At 48.0% G+C, this 18,179-nt stretch overlaps 8 protein-coding genes across 8 annotated transcripts; 4 read left to right on the forward strand and 4 right to left on the reverse strand.

Annotated features, from left to right (window-relative positions):
- Positions 1 to 617: 617 nt before the first annotated feature.
- On the forward strand, positions 618 to 2,689 carry N7516_002607 (alkaline phosphatase; the record flags this gene model as incomplete). Its single annotated transcript, XM_057215327.1, has 3 exons — positions 618 to 730; positions 784 to 1,004; positions 1,059 to 2,689. 3 exons carry the CDS (start codon positions 618 to 620, stop codon positions 2,687 to 2,689), a joined length of 1,965 nt encoding a protein of 654 aa, XP_057077210.1.
- Positions 2,690 to 3,057: 368 nt separating this feature from the next.
- N7516_002608 (uncharacterized protein) lies at positions 3,058 to 4,815 on the reverse strand (the record flags this gene model as incomplete). Its single annotated transcript, XM_057215328.1, has 8 exons — positions 3,058 to 3,144; positions 3,195 to 3,310; positions 3,369 to 3,396; positions 3,447 to 3,650; positions 3,707 to 4,397; positions 4,450 to 4,522; positions 4,582 to 4,595; positions 4,661 to 4,815. The coding sequence occupies 8 exons, from the start codon at positions 4,813 to 4,815 to the stop codon at positions 3,058 to 3,060; spliced, it is 1,368 nt and encodes a 455-aa protein (XP_057077211.1).
- A 96-nt stretch (positions 4,816 to 4,911) lies between these two features.
- Positions 4,912 to 5,319, reverse strand: N7516_002609 (uncharacterized protein; the record flags this gene model as incomplete). Its single annotated transcript, XM_057215329.1, is given in 3 exon segments — positions 4,912 to 5,040; positions 5,053 to 5,146; positions 5,171 to 5,319. 3 exon segments carry the CDS (start codon positions 5,317 to 5,319, stop codon positions 4,912 to 4,914), a joined length of 372 nt encoding a protein of 123 aa, XP_057077212.1.
- Positions 5,320 to 8,648: 3,329 nt separating this feature from the next.
- On the forward strand, positions 8,649 to 8,963 carry N7516_002610 (FAD/NAD(P)-binding domain-containing protein; the record flags this gene model as incomplete). The annotated part of the gene is made up of 1 exon (XM_057215330.1): positions 8,649 to 8,963. One exon carries the CDS (start codon positions 8,649 to 8,651, stop codon positions 8,961 to 8,963), a length of 315 nt encoding a protein of 104 aa, XP_057077213.1.
- An 833-nt stretch (positions 8,964 to 9,796) lies between these two features.
- Positions 9,797 to 10,423, reverse strand: N7516_002611 (uncharacterized protein; the record flags this gene model as incomplete). The annotated part of the gene is made up of 4 exons (XM_057215331.1): positions 9,797 to 9,920; positions 10,010 to 10,218; positions 10,276 to 10,333; positions 10,383 to 10,423. The coding sequence occupies 4 exons, from the start codon at positions 10,421 to 10,423 to the stop codon at positions 9,797 to 9,799; spliced, it is 432 nt and encodes a 143-aa protein (XP_057077214.1).
- Positions 10,424 to 11,544: 1,121 nt separating this feature from the next.
- On the forward strand, positions 11,545 to 12,279 carry N7516_002612 (uncharacterized protein; the record flags this gene model as incomplete). Its single annotated transcript, XM_057215332.1, has 1 exon — positions 11,545 to 12,279. The coding sequence occupies one exon, from the start codon at positions 11,545 to 11,547 to the stop codon at positions 12,277 to 12,279; it is 735 nt and encodes a 244-aa protein (XP_057077215.1).
- Positions 12,280 to 13,591: 1,312 nt separating this feature from the next.
- N7516_002613 (uncharacterized protein) lies at positions 13,592 to 15,340 on the reverse strand (the record flags this gene model as incomplete). The annotated part of the gene is made up of 3 exons (XM_057215333.1): positions 13,592 to 14,810; positions 14,866 to 15,148; positions 15,220 to 15,340. 3 exons carry the CDS (start codon positions 15,338 to 15,340, stop codon positions 13,592 to 13,594), a joined length of 1,623 nt encoding a protein of 540 aa, XP_057077216.1.
- Positions 15,341 to 16,207: 867 nt separating this feature from the next.
- N7516_002614 (cytochrome P450) lies at positions 16,208 to 17,943 on the forward strand (the record flags this gene model as incomplete). The annotated part of the gene is made up of 2 exons (XM_057215334.1): positions 16,208 to 16,675; positions 16,765 to 17,943. 2 exons carry the CDS (start codon positions 16,208 to 16,210, stop codon positions 17,941 to 17,943), a joined length of 1,647 nt encoding a protein of 548 aa, XP_057077217.1.
- Positions 17,944 to 18,179: the final 236 nt, after the last annotated feature.

Genomic DNA, 18,179 nt, shown 5'->3' on the forward strand with positions numbered 1-18,179 from the left:
ATCAGATGTTGGTTCATTTATTTGAGTTGATATATCGTTTATTTCTTTCGTTTCACATTGGACATTTCAACCGAACGCTTACAGCTACCTAATCTCGGCATCGGAATCCCGCCGGAGAGGTATAGAACTGGCTAAAGCCTTGGTATACCTCTGCGTTCCTTCCTTCCATAATAGGCAGCTATGGAAAAGCATTCACGTGTGTACATAAAACAGCCTCGAGCAGAACAAACGTCATTCCACCCCATCTCTCATCCATCCCACGTGCAATGGCCCGCCAAGCCAAGGTGGCTTGGCGAATGACTGGGGTTGGCTGGACTGGCTTGGCATTCCGTTCCCTTGACTTGGCAAGGAGGTTCAAGCCTCCTAGGTAAACTCCTGGATTACGCACGTGCAAATCTGGCTTGTTTCTTATTCGTTCCCATGTTATAGGGAGCCAAACAACTGTCTCGAAGCACTGGGATATTTCGGAGATTTGTGTCTCGATACCACCATTGGTTATCTTGGCAGAAGGGCTCTTGGCAGGATGCTCGCTTGCAATTAGTTCCAAAGCTCCCTGTACTTAACGAAGGTGCTTTCGCTCTAAATGTAACTCCTTTCATCACAATCGGCTTATCAATATGCGCGCCTCTTCAATCTCTGCGCTGGCATGTTTTGTCGCGTTCACAGCTGCCCAGACTTTCCAGCGCCTGGGTGGTTGTCCTGACTTGGGATGTATCTTCCCGCCGGATCAGTATGTAATGTTTCAACTGCGCCTGATTCCTAGCTTCTAATTACTCTATCCAGGGTTGACTTCCTAGCCGGTCAATACTTCGACATCCGCCTGGAGGTACACTCCCCTGTCAATGGTTCTGAAGCTCGTGTCGGAGAGCCAGACGAAAACTTTACCTTCACCATTGCCAAGAAGGCCAATGGAAAGGGCAAGGACAGTGCTCCTGTCACTGCAACGGAATACTTCAAGATTGATGAACCTGAGCTAGAGAGGTGGGACTTCACATGGTTTGAAGGTAATAGCTTCCCACCATCCACTTCTTGGGGAGCATAAAAGCTAATAGAAACAGACCGCTTCGCCGAGGACGCTGACAAACCTTCCCTCGTGAATGTGACTTCGAAGATCTACAGAAGAATCGCCCTTTATGAGCCCGGCGAATACGAGGCTACTCTGACATATTACGGGGAACAAAAGACCGTCGCGAACTGGCTTGTTCGCGATCTCCCCACCAAGCGACGCGCGAAGAATGTCGTCATGTTCGTTGGAGACGGCATGACAACCAACATGATCACTGCGGCACGTCTCATTGCCCACCGCAGCATCAACGGCAAATACCAGACGAAGATGGCAATGGACAAGTTCCCTGTGCTGGGACACCAGATGACACACTCCATGGACTCGTTCATCACCGATTCGGCCAACTCCGCCACGGCCCTTTACACTGGTCACAAGACTACCGTCAATGCTTTGGGTGTCTATGTCGACTCCTCCAGCGACGTCTTTGATGATCCGAAATTCGAGACAATCGCAGAAATCTTCCGCCGTCAGCACCCGAAGTCCGGTGTTGGCATTGTGTCAACTGCATTCTTGGCAGATGCTACCCCTGCCGGATTGTCTGCTCACACTAGCGACCGTGGAGAATACGACCATGTCATCGGCTCATACTACGAAGGTCTGACCGACAACGAGTGGGCAAACTGGAATGGGCCCGATGTGCTCCTCGGTGCTGGTGCAGAGGACTTCATCGAGAGCGAGGAAACCCGTGATTACTACAAGCTCTTCGCAGAGAAGGGTTACAACGTTGCCTGGAACAACACTGCTCTGAACAGCGCGTCAAATGACGAGAAGCTGCTCGGTGTTTTCCAGCAATCCAACCTCGCTACTTGGCTTGATCGCAACGTCTACCAGTCCAACCTTTACAACCAGAGCAACTACCCCGATGGTTCGAAGCGCGACGCAGATGATCTCCCCGGACTCAAGGACATGACCCTCAAGGCGATCGACGTGCTCGACAAGCGCCACCGCAAGGATGGCTGGTTCCTTATGTCTGAGGCCGCCAGCATCGACAAACAGATGCACAGTCTGGATTACGATCGCGCCCTGGGCGAGCTGCTCGAACTCGACGATACCGTGCGCGCAACAATCGAGAAACTTGAGGAATTGGGCCAGCTTGAAGACACCCTCATTGTTGTCACAGCCGATCACGGCCACGGCTTCGACGTCACCGGCTCGGTCGACACCGAGTACATGGAGGCTCAGGAAGATGACCGCAGCAAGCGCAATGCGGTCGGATATTATGAAAACTCCGGCTTGTCGCAGTACACCGTCGCTGGATCTAACTCTTTGCGGTATTCCGAGGGCGTCCACTTCCCTGCCCAATGGGACCCGAGATACACCCTGCACTCCGGTGTTGGTGCCTTCCCTGACCACCGTGAGGATTACCGGGTTCACAGCGAGGGTCCCCGCGAACCTGCTGTGGAGAATAAGAAGAAGGAATATGTTGCCAACTACAAGGATGCGGTTACTGGTTTCATGGTCGATGGAAACCTCCCCCTTGATTCGGCGCAGGGTGTTCACTCGTTGACCGATGTGCCTGTCTTTGCGCGCGGTCCGTGTCAGGAGCTGTTTGGAGGTGTGTATAGCTCGATTGACATCTTCTTCAACATGGCAGAATGCCTTGGATTGTCGGAGACGAAGTGAAATGGCAAGCCTCCCCATGGTGGAAAATCATGATTTGTATAATTGTGTACCATTTAGTGATGACATCACTTGCTCATAGTAGTTTTGAGCGGAATAATTAGAGGACAGACTTTATAGCTCAATTTGTACAGGAAAGAATATGAAATTATGTCGAGAATTCAGATTGCAATTTAAGTAATAAACATCCTTTAAATATCAAACAACACCTGCAGCATGCTAGGTATACGAGTACAATTAAACAGCAGTCTATTTACAATGGCCCAGCCAATTCATACCATATATGTCAATCCATACTTACCAAAGCAAATCTATAAAACAACCATTTCTAACACTGGAGACGTTTTAAATGTTCACCGTAATAATCACGTTTAGGTGGCGTTGTTGGCACAGGTCCAGCTTGCCTTGGACGAGCTCTCGTTGATAGCCACGCCCGAGACATAGAGTCCCAATCCACACTTGTCTTGTCAGTTAAAAATTCTGAATCTTGCAGGGAGGCAAAACATACAATAGTACAAGCAATTCCAAGAATGATCACGTTGATAATGGTCAGGGTGGTCTTTTTGATTGACGAGAACCAGTTGCCCTTGTTCATCATGAGCCAGAAAATGGCAGGGAGGCCGTCTGTTCTCGGTCAGTAATCCATTTTGCATCAAGATTTTAGTTTCAAAAGTTGACTTACAGCTAAACCAGCTTCCAAAGAGGGCACTCTGAAAAACGAATTAGTAGACGCACGGTAACAAAGGGTTAGAAAACATACAATCAAACTCAGCAACTCGTTGAACACCGGAATGGACTCGGCAATGACCCATGCAACAGTCCAGGTACTCAGACCGATCGCGACCCATGTACCCGTAGCCAGGAAAGTCTTCTGGTGCATGTGGTGCGAGCGCTCGCCGCGGAAGATTCGAACATAGATGTACTTGCAAGCAACATGGCCGAAAACAACACCAGCAACAATGACCTATTAAAAAATTAGAACAGAGTCATAAATTAATCGCAAGGAGACAGGTAACACACCGTTGGGATGGCCAGGCCGTAGGCAACCTTCTTCATCATAGGTCCAGCTGACGAGAGAGCGGGAGATGCGACATCCGGGCCCGCATAGCAGTAGATGACCATGGCGGTTACAACGTACATAGTAGTATCGACAATCTGAAGCATAGCGAGAGCCTTGGGGAAATCGCGGGGATCCTGCATCTCGGACATGATACCGAAGAAAGAGACGTGGGCAATGAAGGCGAAGACGATGTTGGTGACAGCCAAGAAACCTTCCTGGAAGGTCGGGGTGGTGACGATATCGTTCTGAACATTAGCGGGCGCCTGAACACCGATGGCAACCATGGTGACGATGGTGGCGACCAGGATACTGATGGCGGAGATGGTAGACATCCAGAAGACTTTCTCTGCTGTGCGTGGGAGGGCGGCAAGACAGCTGACGATCAAGCCGACAACTCCGAAGACAATGGTACAGGTACCGTGGTTCGTGATAGTGTTGAACAACACCGAGAAGGTGAGAATGTGACTGGCCATCAAGAAGATGATGAACATAAGCTGGCCGACGAAGAAAATCTCACGTCCGATGGGGCCTAGAAGAAGCTCACCAGCATCGCCCATGCTGTGGACCTGGGGATAACGCTTCTTGAACTGGCCCATGGTGTATCCAGTGTACCACGAGATGCCGGACAAAAACATAATAATGAGGAATGCCCTGGGAGGTGGTCAGTTTTGTTCCTGTATCATGGAGGCAGACATTTCCTTACGGGACAATGCCAAGGGTTGCTACTGCGGACGGAAGAGATAGGATACCGAGCGAGATGTTTTCAGCGACCATCACTAGATGAACAGTGTTAGAAAGGGGATGCTGTTGACTGGGGTTAATGATGAGCTCTCACATGTTCCAGCTTGCCTGTATAAAAGTCAGAACTTTGCGTTTCAGTGCAACAAAAACAGTAAACAGAGTGAGATACTGACCACCATGGCATGATACGATATTTCACTTCCCCGGATTCTTCGTTTCCAAAGGGATCATCTGTAGGCTCTACCGGATAGGCCTTCTTCTCCATGTCGGTTGACTCATTGTATACTTCGTAGTCCTGAATAGGACGAGGTGCTTCAGGGACGCTCATATTGTTGAATAGTATATGATATGGAAAAGTGAAGAAAAGAAAACGTCCAGGGCGAGAGGAGAAAAGCGCCGAAAATTGCTTGTGGAGGCCCAAAAATCAATGGTTGGCCACGGGCTTTTTTCCTTGGCGTCCGAAATTATAAAGGTTAATAGAATCTTCTATTACCAGATATATATGTTGTAGTACTGAGAGATGCTCGTGAGTCTGGGAAGGGGCAATTGTTGCCTAATGACGAACTCGCTCAAACACACTCTGGGGGGGTGTCCGGGGTAAAATGCCAATGAGGTTGCAACTTTGAAGATGGCATTGAAAAATGCGTTCATGGGTTTGGCTAGCGAAACCGTGGGATGCTTACCTAAGCGTGTCTTCACCGGAGCGCCCGCCCACATTTGTGGGGTATTCGGCGTCTGGCGAGCCAACCCCGTACGCGGTATGCATCCAGGCCACACATTTTACCGGCCCGGCGAACCCGGCCCGGCTTTGAAAAGCCCCCCGGATGCGCATGTAACCCCCAATATCTCGCCTCAGTGATAACGTTTTTAGAATCTTTTAGTCAAGGTTTTATGTACTGTCCTTAGACTGGATTTACCCCAAATTTCAACCCCAGATCATACAATTTGTCTCTAAATGAACCAGTTCGCACGAGAACTTGAAAAATTAAAGTAATAGTGCATAAACTAAAATCCGACTGTGGCGCTTTAACTTTATATCACAAGACAAGCGCTAGAATTTTCTGGAAGCGAGATTCTCACCTATCAGCTCTCGTCGCCCGATCTCGGGAGAGTCAGCCATGGCATGCCCCGGGGCCCGATTGTCAGCCAAAACCCCGGGTCTTGGCGGATCGGCTTCTAATCCTGTTTCAAGGAAATTGGGGTCACTCCAGGATTGAATCCCGCATGGATCCGATCCATTTTCTTAGTTGAGATGCGGGGTGAGGGATTTTTTTTCTGGCATATGCGCTCTCTTCATTAAATCCCAATTTAAAGACCAGCCAGTTTAGTGCAAATTTCTTCATATATGTACCTTTTGTGTGGTACTACCGTACGAAAGGTACTTTTGATCGAAATTCCTTCAACGTCATATTCTCCACCGCAGTATTGTATAGATAAAAAATGAACGTAACTTCAGAATGTATTCAATATATGGCATCCGGATTAGAGTATGAGAGATTGCCACAAAGAGAACGGTGATGGTCGAGGGCTCCTCAATAGTGCATTTCATCTTCTAGTAGGAAAACACGTCTTGGCTTTTTTTTTTTTGGAACTCACGAAGTAGACCTGCTTCTTAACATCAAGTTATCTTCTGAATATCATATCTCGTCGTTAAGAAATATAAGTTATGAGAAACTTTGATTCGAAGTCCCTTTTGTATTGTGGTCCTATACGAAGGATACTTACATCAGTGAATTTGCATTGAACTACTGACGGGTACATAGTTTCCCGTGCGGCCCAACCCTTATTGGGCGAAGTATGTTGTACCCAGAAACGGCCTAGTAGAGGGGCCTAGAAAGAAACTTGAGTAGTTCACCTCTGGCATTCTCGGAAGCGCTCATTGTTGTTGGAGCATCATCCAAAGTATGCTTGTTTGCTAGCAGACTGAGCCTTCTTCGGATGATTTTACCAGGGTATATAAACCCTGGATTGCTAGTTTGAATAGACAATATTCTTCTTCTGCTTTCTACCCTCCTTAATAGCCCGTCCTCCAACAATTGTCATGTGGGAATAACACTAAATTGTAAAATAGACATCGGAGAGATTTGTATATTTCAAATTATGCCGGTTATCCTGAGTATGTGAGCCCGGCTTTGAATATGCCATTGTCTTTATGCATTGAGCTAAGATGCATAAAATACCATTGTTAAGGAGTAATAAATGGCCCCTGGACCCGGTTTACTTGCAAAGGACCCCTGTCCCTGCGGTACAGGTGTTGTAGGTGTCGCCGCAAGTCATTTGCTGTTCCCGCGGCAATATATTGACGGCTTTCACACGGTGGTGCGACTATATTCATATTATTGTATTAATGGCGATGATTTATTAATTTTAAGTAGAGCTATACTCCCACCCAAAAGCGATAGCCAGATCCTCCCCCAGAGAACTGATATTGATGACGGAAATTTCGGTAAATTGTATCAGCGACATGTCGAACCACAACTCTTATATGACTAATAGGCCGGGCATCTGCTAGAACTTGGTTTTCAGATTCACCATATTTCTTAAATTCAAATTGGTTAGGAATGGAGGAGGGAAGGCAGTACAACTACGTCGCTCTCGCTGGCCCTGTCAGTGTAGCGCGCGTGCGGCCCAGAACATCTAAGGGCGGAGGGGACACATCGGATTATCTATTATCCGAAGCGGTAGATCATGCTCTCCTTTTCTTTACCCCACCCCGCCTTCTAGTTAATGCCTGATGCCACCATGTCTGTTCAATTAGACAATCACCAGTCGATCATTGACTATTGCCGTTCTTGTCCAGAGGATCAGCTTACTAGAGGCTTGAGGTCTGGTAACCAAGTCGTTAAGCTACCAGATTGTGACTTGGTAGTCAAGTTCGGCCCGTTTGTCTCCTCCCATGAGGCAAAGAATCAGCAAAAAGCATATAGCATAATTGATCCAGATATCGTTATAGTCCCTAGGGTTCATAAATCTTTATGGACGATGAGGGTTGGGGCTATATAATATCAGATTTTATTTAGGGCAAAATTATCGATCCTCTTTCAGACTCTTATATTTAAAGAGTCGCCTACATTCTTAAGTATTTTCGTTCTATTACCGCCGATAGGGCTAGTAGCCTATGTGGTAGCCCTTCAATTGGCTTGCTCTAGCTAGATACAAATTATCTGACTATTAGCAATGTTTAGTAAGTAGAAGAATGGTTTAACAGCCGGCTTTTTCCCGGAGATAGTAAGGTTTATTTTGATCCTACTCCACTAGTACTCTGTTATTTAGATATAGCCCCCCGAAATATCATCTGGTTAGATGATGGCCGTGTCTACTTACTAGACTAGGCATTAGTAGGATTTTATCCGAGACTATTGGAATTCGCTAGTCTATTCTTTCAAGAATGCTATTTTAGCGAGATGCTTCTGAAAGCAGTCGGTTTCGGCTCTAGTCGTGATAAAGAAGAACAGCAGAGGATCTGCTAGGCATTATATAACAATGAACGGTACTCCTTGTAAGTCAGAATCGACCATAATTGTTCATCTTTGTCAAATTTTCTGACCCGGAAAAAAATAGTCGTTCGCGGGACATTCGAGAAGGGTCTTCGCACGATGAAACAGCTGGTTGCATCTTTCCTCTTCCATTTCTTCCGGAGCCGCAAAAACTTCCGACCTGACGAGGGGGAAATGGTACGTGAATTATGGGGATGAATTTGATCCGTAGATTAAGTAGCAGTGATTGACTTCCTGTGGATGTGTTACTCGTGATCGCTGGACCAATTGTGGAATGCGCGCTGATTTGGACTGGCGAAACCCATATACAAGTCTGTGCAACGATCAATCAACATTCCTGGGGAACCAAAAGCGAAAATTACGTGATGACACCATTTGGGATCGTGGTATTCTGGCAAGGGGGGCATCATGGCTTTGGAAGATATCTCTTCACAGTCAAAGTAGATCAACAACTTCGTGCGCGGGTCAGCACCTAAAATAGTACCGCGGCCATGAAACGGGCGCAGTTTTTTTTTTGTGGACATAATAAAGTTAAATTGCTTCTATACTTTGTATCAATCGCCTTATTCTTCAATGTTATCCCTACGTCCGCAAACGTACCGGTAACCCTCGACAAGTTAACTAGGTGCTTTCGCCCGCATCCAGCCCGAAAGCTAGGAGCTCTATGACCCCCACTCTCGTACAGCGGATCGAATACGAGGTCGGAAACCGCTCGGGCTATGGCTACACCGGCGTGCGTGTTTACCACCACGTCGTGATTAGGGAGCTATCGTCTAGTACGGCGCAAGCTCGCATTCCCACCATCCAAGGTAAACAGTCGGTCCGAAACAGTCCCGGGTGGCACTTGAGCCCTTGTCAACGGGAGAACAGGTTGTGGGGGGGGGCAGCGTACCCACTAAGCGCAGATGGTACGCACTCTCGAGTTCGCATGGTACTCTACCAAGATATCGAGCCACAGTTCTCCAACACCTTAGCGTAACAATAGATATACCCACCACCCAAGTCTCCATGAAAACTACGGCGAGGGTAGTGCAACCTCCCTGTGGTCGTAATGAACCAAGCCCACCGGGCCTTTGCAATCATCTGCAGCCTCTGTACTGGTATTGCTAGGGGTCTTGCAGGTGATGCAGAGTCAGAGAGCGCGGTGGTAGCTTGGTAGGGAGGTCGATAGGAAAGGATTCATAGGGTCTTGGATCTCATTACGCGCCTGGACAAACGGTAAATGCCGGGTATGGGAGACGAGGGATGGAATAATGGATTTGACTTGAAGTGGCTGTATCCGGTGAAGACCGAGGGTAGTATGACCGAGAAGTGATTGAGTTGGTTAGACTGTCAATTGTAAGTTTCGCTTTATTCAAAAGTAATAGAACCATCTTCATTTACCTGGTATGTTACTTCATTCAGGATTGGTAGCCTTGACCTGACTACAGCGCCATGTCAAGAAAGGGAACATGTTGGGTGCCTGAGGCCCAGGACCCACATGGGACAGATCCACATCTATGTGTACCTAGGTACCTAGGTAGGTAGTAGATGGTTTCTCTCTCTCTCCCCTTCTCTCTTCTCTCTCCCCTTCTCTCTTCTCTCTCTCCGTCCACTTTCCACATACCGAATCTGACTGCATGATTTCTCCATTTACATTCCATCTGTAGTTTCACATTAGAACATCTGTGAACATGCTGCCTGGATGGTGCAACTTAGCGTAGGCATCCTCCAAAAAGCTGAGACAGCCCACGTTTCATAGTTGTAACGGGTGGAAGCATTTTACCCCAATCTGAGCTTTCATGATAATTTGCATAACCATAAATGTAATCGTCAACAGCATTTACTCGGAGCCAGATTAGCAGGAGCTACATTACTAAAAACAGCATATGGAGCAGTGTCAACGGGATACCAAAAAGTGCACACATATAGCATGGGCCCAAAAGCGCAGCACCAGCTTTATAAATTCAGCTCGTATCGGTTAAGTACAAAGTGCACCAAGTGATATCTTTCCTCAATTCCGGCCACTATGCTCAGCCTCTTCACCAAGCAACACTGTCTCCGGCACCGTTTTCGGTGCAGTAATAGTTTAGCTCATCACCTCCGATGTGCTTTCCCTTGGACTCGCAATAGTATAGGAGGTCCTTCTCGTTCAGAAGTGTGCAATCGGGGCATGTATCCCATTGATTGCTACCAGTGTTTCGGCTCTTATAGGCAGCGCATGCCTTTTCAGTCGCGGCTTTATTGTATACCGCCTATAATGTAGTTAGAATTGCATTTCCTATGGGTATAAACTTTCATGTTGTACTTACCACTTCTTTGGCAGGGGTATCGATGCAAACACCTTGAGTGTGCAGGTCGGCGAAAGCACTGCAAAAAATCAGTGTCTGTATCAATGATGTCAATTTGGAGGTCTTACCCAACAGCAAGAGCTGCGATAATAAGTGAAATGGACTTCATCTTGATGGTAATGGTATGGGAGGTAATTATCAAGCTGGCTTTCGAGGATTGGGTGGCAGACGTAGATTTAAATGATGCTCGAAAAGCCAGAGAAGCGGTACGTTAAAAGGAACTTGATAGTCCTTCTAAATTGAGTTTAGCTGTCTCTCCGCACGTCAGATCATACAGATCCCCATTGTTGAAATGAGACAACATAAGACATAATTTCCGAGCAATCCCCATCGGAACGATGATCTTTAATCTGCATTTCCGTAATGCATTTCCCTGATTGCCTGTCTGTTGCTTTATGATCACTCTTGTCATTCTGGAAGGTCCCTGAATGCGCAATGTGTCTCACAACAAAACCTACGTGGGGGCACTATGGAGCTGATTAGGAACAAATTTAGAGTTTAGCTAGTCATTTAGGTTCTTGGTTCTTGACTATCAGCACGTGGCAACTGTCAGGGTTCGCGGTGCGGATCTACGAGATGATTGACGGGTTCCCATCTTGATTTCTAGTGGCTATTTACTCGCATCAACTAGCGTTTCTACTATGTTGTACTCCGTACGGAATCCTCCGGTTGAGCTGGGTCTGTATTTGGCCCCCACGGCGTCTCACAACCCCTTAACGGGATCAGTAAATTTGCCCCACAGCCGTTACACGCCCCAGGTCCCAATTGCCCCGTGGTTTTCTTCAGGATCATGCATTTGACCAGTAGGATCACCCGTACACACCCCATGATCTACATACATCATCCTCCAGAGCTCCTGCAGGAACTCAAATTGATTAACCTGTCGCAGTATCTCCCCATCATGGCTTCATACCATCATCATCGGTAGATCCCCGGCTATTCCTCGGAAGTATACAACTGAAACAAGGTGGGTTCTTGTGTGAATATGCTGAGCTTCTATGGTGATGGTATGTTGAAGATCTGCTGTGGTAATATGGATCAGTATGATGGTTTCGTCTAGTTTGACAAAGTATACCATCCTTCCCGGGCTCTTGGAAAACCCGCTGCCTTCCCCGATGGACTCTAAATAGCGTGTTCTTTCCGTCGCTGAATTTGCGATATCACTTCCCTCAAGACCCATTCTCGGTCAATACCTACGGACCTTTACCAAAACCCTCCTTGTTGGACATCATGAAGATCGACTTTGTCTTCCTTGCTTCTCTCTGTGCCAACAGTGCATTCGTTTCTGCCCTGCCGACCGATACAACCGAAGCGGCTGTTCTTCTTCTGGAAGATGGCAGCACACAGACTATCAACAAGAGAGACCTAGCTGCCAATCTACCTGGAGTCTCTCTGTCTCCACCTGCCGATTCTCCCCCGAAGTTCATTCAGACTGGATCCGATGATTCCGCCCCCTCGAGACGTCTGAGCAAGCGCGCTGGTACCCAATTAATCATCCCTCTGCCTGACCAGAAATTCCTCGGCTGGGACATGTCAATGTCGACCATTGTGCATGCCAACGAAGCTGATGCCACTGCTGCCATGGCATCGGGTCAATCCATCGCAAACAGCATCTCGGTTGCCTCCACGTTTACCGCCACCGTGGAAGCGTTCCTTAGTGTCGGTACCACCGTCACCTACCAGTGGACCGAAACTGCTACTCTTACCGGCACGGTCACCATGACGATCCCGAAGAACAAGTGGGGTGCGATTGTTAGCAATCCTTTGACCAATCGCAGAAGCGGATACGTATTCAGTGGACAGCCCGGAAGTGGACAATATGAACACTTCCAGGCTGATTCTTTCACCCAGGATACTTACAAGTATGGACCCAACTCCTTGTCCTGGGTTAAGGGTGTTGTTACCACTTGCTTGGGAGACACTTACCCCCTGAAGCGCTGTGTCGGAGAAGGTACCTTGGAATAAGTCTTCAACTTTGATGATTTGTCGGCATTTTCAGGGTTTGAATCATGGATATTACCCAAGATTTCACTTCACAATATGCTTGTTGGGCGCAAGAAGATGCTCTGGCGGTAGAGGTCTTGATTTCCTGTTATTTTTTATGTTGTATATAGCAGCTGTCTATTTCCAACTGAAGTACTAGTTCCAGCGCAATCAATTTCCAGTTCGTGTTAAGTATATTATTGAGACTATGAGGGACTATTTGTCGGATTTTGAGAACTTAAAAGAAGGGTTGGATTATGTGACTGGAGATGCAAGCAAATCCCTCCGACTATTTTATTTTTCTTCTCTTTTACATCTAAAATATGAAGACGTGCAGGGTTGATGCCGAGAATGACCGCTTTCGATACTAGAAACGGCTGCTTTTCCACCCGTAACGTTGGACGTCAAGCCGCCGCTTGACTGCCCACAGGCTACAGCCCTTAGGTCCCTGGAACACCACTATTCTGCACCCGCCAAGTATTGCTAGTCATCCCCCAGTCCTGATGTTGCGCCCAACTCCAACGCTTGTTCTCCCTATTTCCATTAGCGCCCAAAACGGGCTTCTGATGTGAGATTTTGAAGGAACCTTGGAAGTTTCCTTGGCTTCTAGGCGCAAGTGCCTTAATAGGAAGGCGAGTCGGACCGGGAAAACTATAATCCGAAAGACTTTATCTCCGCCCCCCACACCCGCCTTCCCCACCGCTCTTTCCAAGGTTCGCACGGTCCTCGCGCCGTCATCTACTCCGTAGAAACTGCAATATACGCGCGGTGGAGGTTCTTGTCTCCATCCTGGTACCTCACCTCACTCGGAAGAACCATTAGGAAACATCATCCTACTGTGAGGTCGGCCATTATTCTGGCGCCTCCTACAGCGTACAAGGCCGATGGTAGCCAGCCACGAGTCACAAACACCTAAGTTAAACGAGCCTCCGTACAAAAGGTAGAACTGGGTGCAATACAAGTCGCTATCCCCCTTCAAGCAGTGCTTGACGACCAGCTCTGACTAAACCACTATCAATAGGACTCAGAAAGTACGTTGAGACGAGATGAGACCGGAATGCAAGCAGTGTATTTCTACCAGCCGCAAAATTTAGGGCCATTCCGCCTTGGCCCTATCGCAGGAGACATGCTAACTGTTGGCCAATGATCCGAGTATAGTATCTGTCGCTTGGCATACTTGGCATACTTGGCATGGGTGTGCGCATCATTCGACCTAATTCGATTAAGGCATACCAAATCTTCGCTTCACGGGACTCGAGTGGTTGTTAAAAATAAATATTATTGTGAGAAGCGGTCACGCCTCGACATCCTTGCTCTTATTCCTGCCATAGTCCAATCGTTCCCATCTCATCACCAACCCGCAGACGAGACAGATAGCACCGCCGGCCACCACTAAATAAAACTCCCGGCCAATCACTGTGGCCACGGCCTCAACACCACGAGAAAGAACTTCGGGATTGCCGGTCTGCCACACTGCTGACGATACCCCGGCGAGCGCCTCACGCAGTTCTTTTTCCGAGTACCCGTTATCCCCAATGGCGTCTGTCAACAGGTTGTACCCCACATTTTGGAAAATCGAGCCCGCAATCGCTAGAGCAATTGCAATGCCGCCCATCTGTGCCATATTGAACATGACCGCGCTGTCGACACGGTCGCGCGGGGTCTTGTTTATCACATTCGAGACACCCACGCCGTGCTGGAAAGAACAGCCAAGACCAACTCCAATAAGTGCTTCCAGGCCTAACACCTGGGATTCGGAGACAAGAGGACTCAGTGTGCCAGCCATGGCGCCAGCCCCCGTGATGGTCGCAATACCTGCAACGATGTAGATCAGGTTGTAGCGGCCAAAGACCGGGAGAGACACTCCGACTAGGATGACCACGGCGATGAAAACCAGAACGAAAGGAAGAAGACGGACAGTTTGCTCCATGGCGCTGTGGCCGCGAGCGAAGGCGAAGAAGAGCGGTGTGTAGTAGAGTGTGATGGCGTACGATGCGCCTGCACATCCAGACGCGATCCAAAGCGGAAGCAGGTCAACCCGACCAAGCAAGTGAAGCGGGATAGCGCGTTGCTCAGAAGTCGTGCCAATGCACCAGTATTGTTGGATGATCCATCCAACCAGGACCACCCCGAAAACCACCCAGGTCGCGATAGACGCACCAGAGCCCCAGTCCCAGACAGGGCCGGAGAACTCCAATGCCAGGGCAAATAGTACTGGGGCGGCCATGTTGAACGCAATGCCGATGGGGTCAATCGCCATCAATCGAGAAACTAACGGGATTTCTGGCCCTAGGTATTTGCGAGGGAGGCAGATGATGGCACCCGCAAGACTCAGACCCACCCAGGGAAGGTTCATGTAGAAAGCCCACCGCCAGGTGGTGTGTTTGTTTGAGGCGAGAGCAGAGCCGATAGGACCGCCAATGACGAGACCCACGGCCCATATTGCGCTAAGAAGACCGAATAGACGAGGTGTCTCATCGGGGGTAGCGAAGACGGCGACAAATGTCAAGTTGCTAGTTACTGTGAGCTCTATGAGCTTAACAACATCAGAGATAGACTGAAACATACCTTTGGTACACAACAGCACCACCCACACCCATGATGACCCGTCCAACAATCACCGTAGGGAGATTGGGGGCTGCGCCAGCGACAGCAGCTCCAGCCATAAATATTACAAGGCTAGCGATATAGATCCATTTCATGTCAACGCAATACAAGATCTTCCGGGAGAAGGATAGGACAGCAAAAACAGCGAGGCTGAAGGACAGGCTGATCCATGGCAGAAGCGTAATGTTGCCGAAGGCCTTGTAAAGGGCGGGTTGGATGTTGGCCACATTGCTCACATCATAACCTAAAACAATGACTTGGTCAGAACGATGATTTGGAATTCAGGTGGTGGAATGACATATAGGCTCAACCGACCATTAATGAGGGTCGTCAGAACAAGGACTGCAAGAGTTCCCTTCCATTTCCAGTCGGGGATATGGCTGCGAGGATGGGTCTCTAGCGACAATGAACTCTCGTCCTTTTCTGAAGATGACATATTGAGGTTGACGCTGGATACAGACCTTGGCGATTAAGGAGTCAATACACGCCAGCAAAAGGTATTAGGCCTAAGGAAAGGGTAGTTGTTATAGGTAGGTATGACTCTTATAGACCCCAAGGGATGCGGGACATGAATCATGGAAGAGGTGTGCTCCATCCTCGCCCGATGGGGAGCCGCATAATGTATTTGATATATGACCTCCTAATTGCAGGGCTAATGCAAGATGGTCCAGGATACCGAGTATCTCGTTCTTTGTACTAGTCAGAATCTATTCTAGATCTGAACCCACTTATTACCACTTCTACCATGGCCAGACCCGCTCTTAAAGACATATTATCCAGTGTTGTGGTCGTAAAAGAAATATAATTCGTATCACGTCAGCCCAATTTCTAATCGACCGAGTCGATGTCCCATCTGCCAAGCGATGGATACGTGGCACCGTATAAGCACTTTACAGCCTCAAGTACATAGTCATGATCAGCACGCCGAGAGAAACGCTGGCTACGCTAAGTTGGAGGCCAAGGTTGGTAGTGAATACCGTATTAGGAATAACGTACCGCTCAGTGTAGTTGGGGGCTGTAAGGCATCTAAGATCTTGCAGGGATCATAGGTCTGTTGTCCATGTATGCTAAATTCAGAATCTACTATGGTTGATTTACTATAGAAGTATAACATCTTCGTATTTCTTAATAATTATTAAGAGATTTGTGTTGTTATATTAATATTGCGACAACATACTGGTGAATTCACTCGCCGGTGTCATTCTTCCTACTTTCCCCAATGTTTTTTGGTCCTTCATACGCTGAAACATTACCAGATAAGATTATTACTATTCTCCAATTCTTCTACTTCATCCCTCACACCATGTCCGAGTCAAAGGCGTATCGCAGCGCCTCTACTGGTACCACAACGCTTAACAACCTCCTCATGCAAAGCTGGTTAGTCCCAGCCCTTGTGGTACTCACTGTTGCAGGACGTCTGCTTCTATCCTGCTATTTTACCTGGCATCATGCCCAGAAAGCTCGCAGGATAGGCTGTGGAGAACCCCCTGTCTATCCCGGCCAGGACCCTTTCGGTATTTCCATCCTCCTCGAGACACTTGAAGCAGCAAGAGAAAAGCTGCTCCCACAACTAGCAGAGAGGCGGATGGCGTTTCTATCCCGTCAGCATGACAGATACGTTTCTACCTTTCGTATGTGTCAGGCTGGTCGGCAGAACCTGTTCACAGCCGATCCTAAGAATATACAGGCTATGCTGGCCACTCAGTTCAAGGATTTCGGCTTGGGTGATACACGTCGTAACGTAGCTGATCCTGTTGTTGGCCATGGAATCGTGAGTTCTTTTTCCCGCATCGGAAGTAGTTTTTTTTTTTTTTTTTCTTTTCTCTGAGAACGGTGGAGAGGTTGACTGACTGGACTTAGTTTACTACTGATGGCGAAAGTTGGTCGCGTTCCCGGTCACTGTTACGGCCTCAGTTTACGCGAGATCAGATGAGCAATCTTCACAGAGAAGAATGTCATGTTCACAACGCCTTGCGTGCCATTCCGATGCTATCTGATGGCTGGTCCTCTGCGGTGGACATGCAAGCCATCTTTTTTCGTCTTACCCTAGACTCGGCCACAGAGTTTCTCTTCGGTGAAAGCTGCGACAGCCAGATTGCTGCTATGCAAAAGGAAGCGGGACAAGCCTCTGATGATACTTTCCTCTATGGGTTTGACCGGTGCATGTGGTACCTTGCGGAGCGACTCCGGTTCGAGCGGCTCTACTGGGTCATCAACAATCAGGAGTTTCGGAAGTGCATCAGCATTGTACACGCCTTTGTGGACAAGTATGTTCACTCTGCTCTGAGGCAGGCGGAGCAGCAGGAAGACAAACCCAAGGACATCGAAAAGGTTTCATCACAGTATATCTTCCTGAAAGCTCTGGCTAGTACTACAAGGGACCCAGTTAAGTTGCGTGATGAATCTTTAAACGTCCTCCTAGCAGGCCGTGACACAACGGCTTCTCTACTGAGCTGGTCGATCCTCCTTCTTGCACGACACCCGGACGTCTTCGCAAGACTTCGAAACGATATCCTCGAGCAGTTCGGTACTTACGATCAACCACGAAACATGGACTTTGCATCTTTGAAATCATGCCAGTACCTCCAACATTTTCTCAAAGAAACTCTTCGTCTCTACCCGATCGTACCGTTCAATCGCCGTTGCGCGGCAAATGATACTACACTCCCTTGTGGTGGCGGGAAAGACGGTACCTCCCCGATTTATGTCCGCAAGGGCCGCACAGTCATGTACAGCACTTATGTCCTACACCGTCGAAAGGATATCTGGGGCGAGGATGCCGAAATCTTCAACCCGGACCGATGGATCGGCCGTAACGTCACCTGGGAATATATTCCGTTTAATAGGGGACCCAGAACATGCATTGGTCAACAGTTTGCTTTAATGAGGGCTAGTTATGTGCTAGTAAGACTATTGCAAAGGTTTGATAAGATTCAGGATGTGAACTCTGAGAGGGAGATTCGTTTTGGTGTTTCGCTTACTTCTTGTCCTGCTGATCCGGTGACTGTGAGGATGCATCAGGCAGAGACAGAGGTTTGAATCGTTTGGGCCGGATTGACTATTTCTATAATTTGGAGTTCGGTGGAATGTTTGAGAATGCTTTTCTTTTTGGGATCTAGGGAATTGCACATGGTAATTAGATTTGCAGGTTACATATGTGCGAAAGTGTATAGCGTATGACTTGTCTCGGTGGTTTCCTACTGTCGTTTCTAAGCAAAGCTCATGTTTGACTAAAATAATATATATTTGAATGCCTCGTCAAACACTACGAACAT

The sequence above is a fragment of the Penicillium verrucosum genome, assembly GCF_028828655.1.
Source record: "Penicillium verrucosum strain IBT 35672 chromosome Unknown utg000001l_segment0_segment0, whole genome shotgun sequence".
NCBI lineage: Eukaryota > Fungi > Ascomycota > Eurotiomycetes > Eurotiales > Aspergillaceae > Penicillium > Penicillium verrucosum.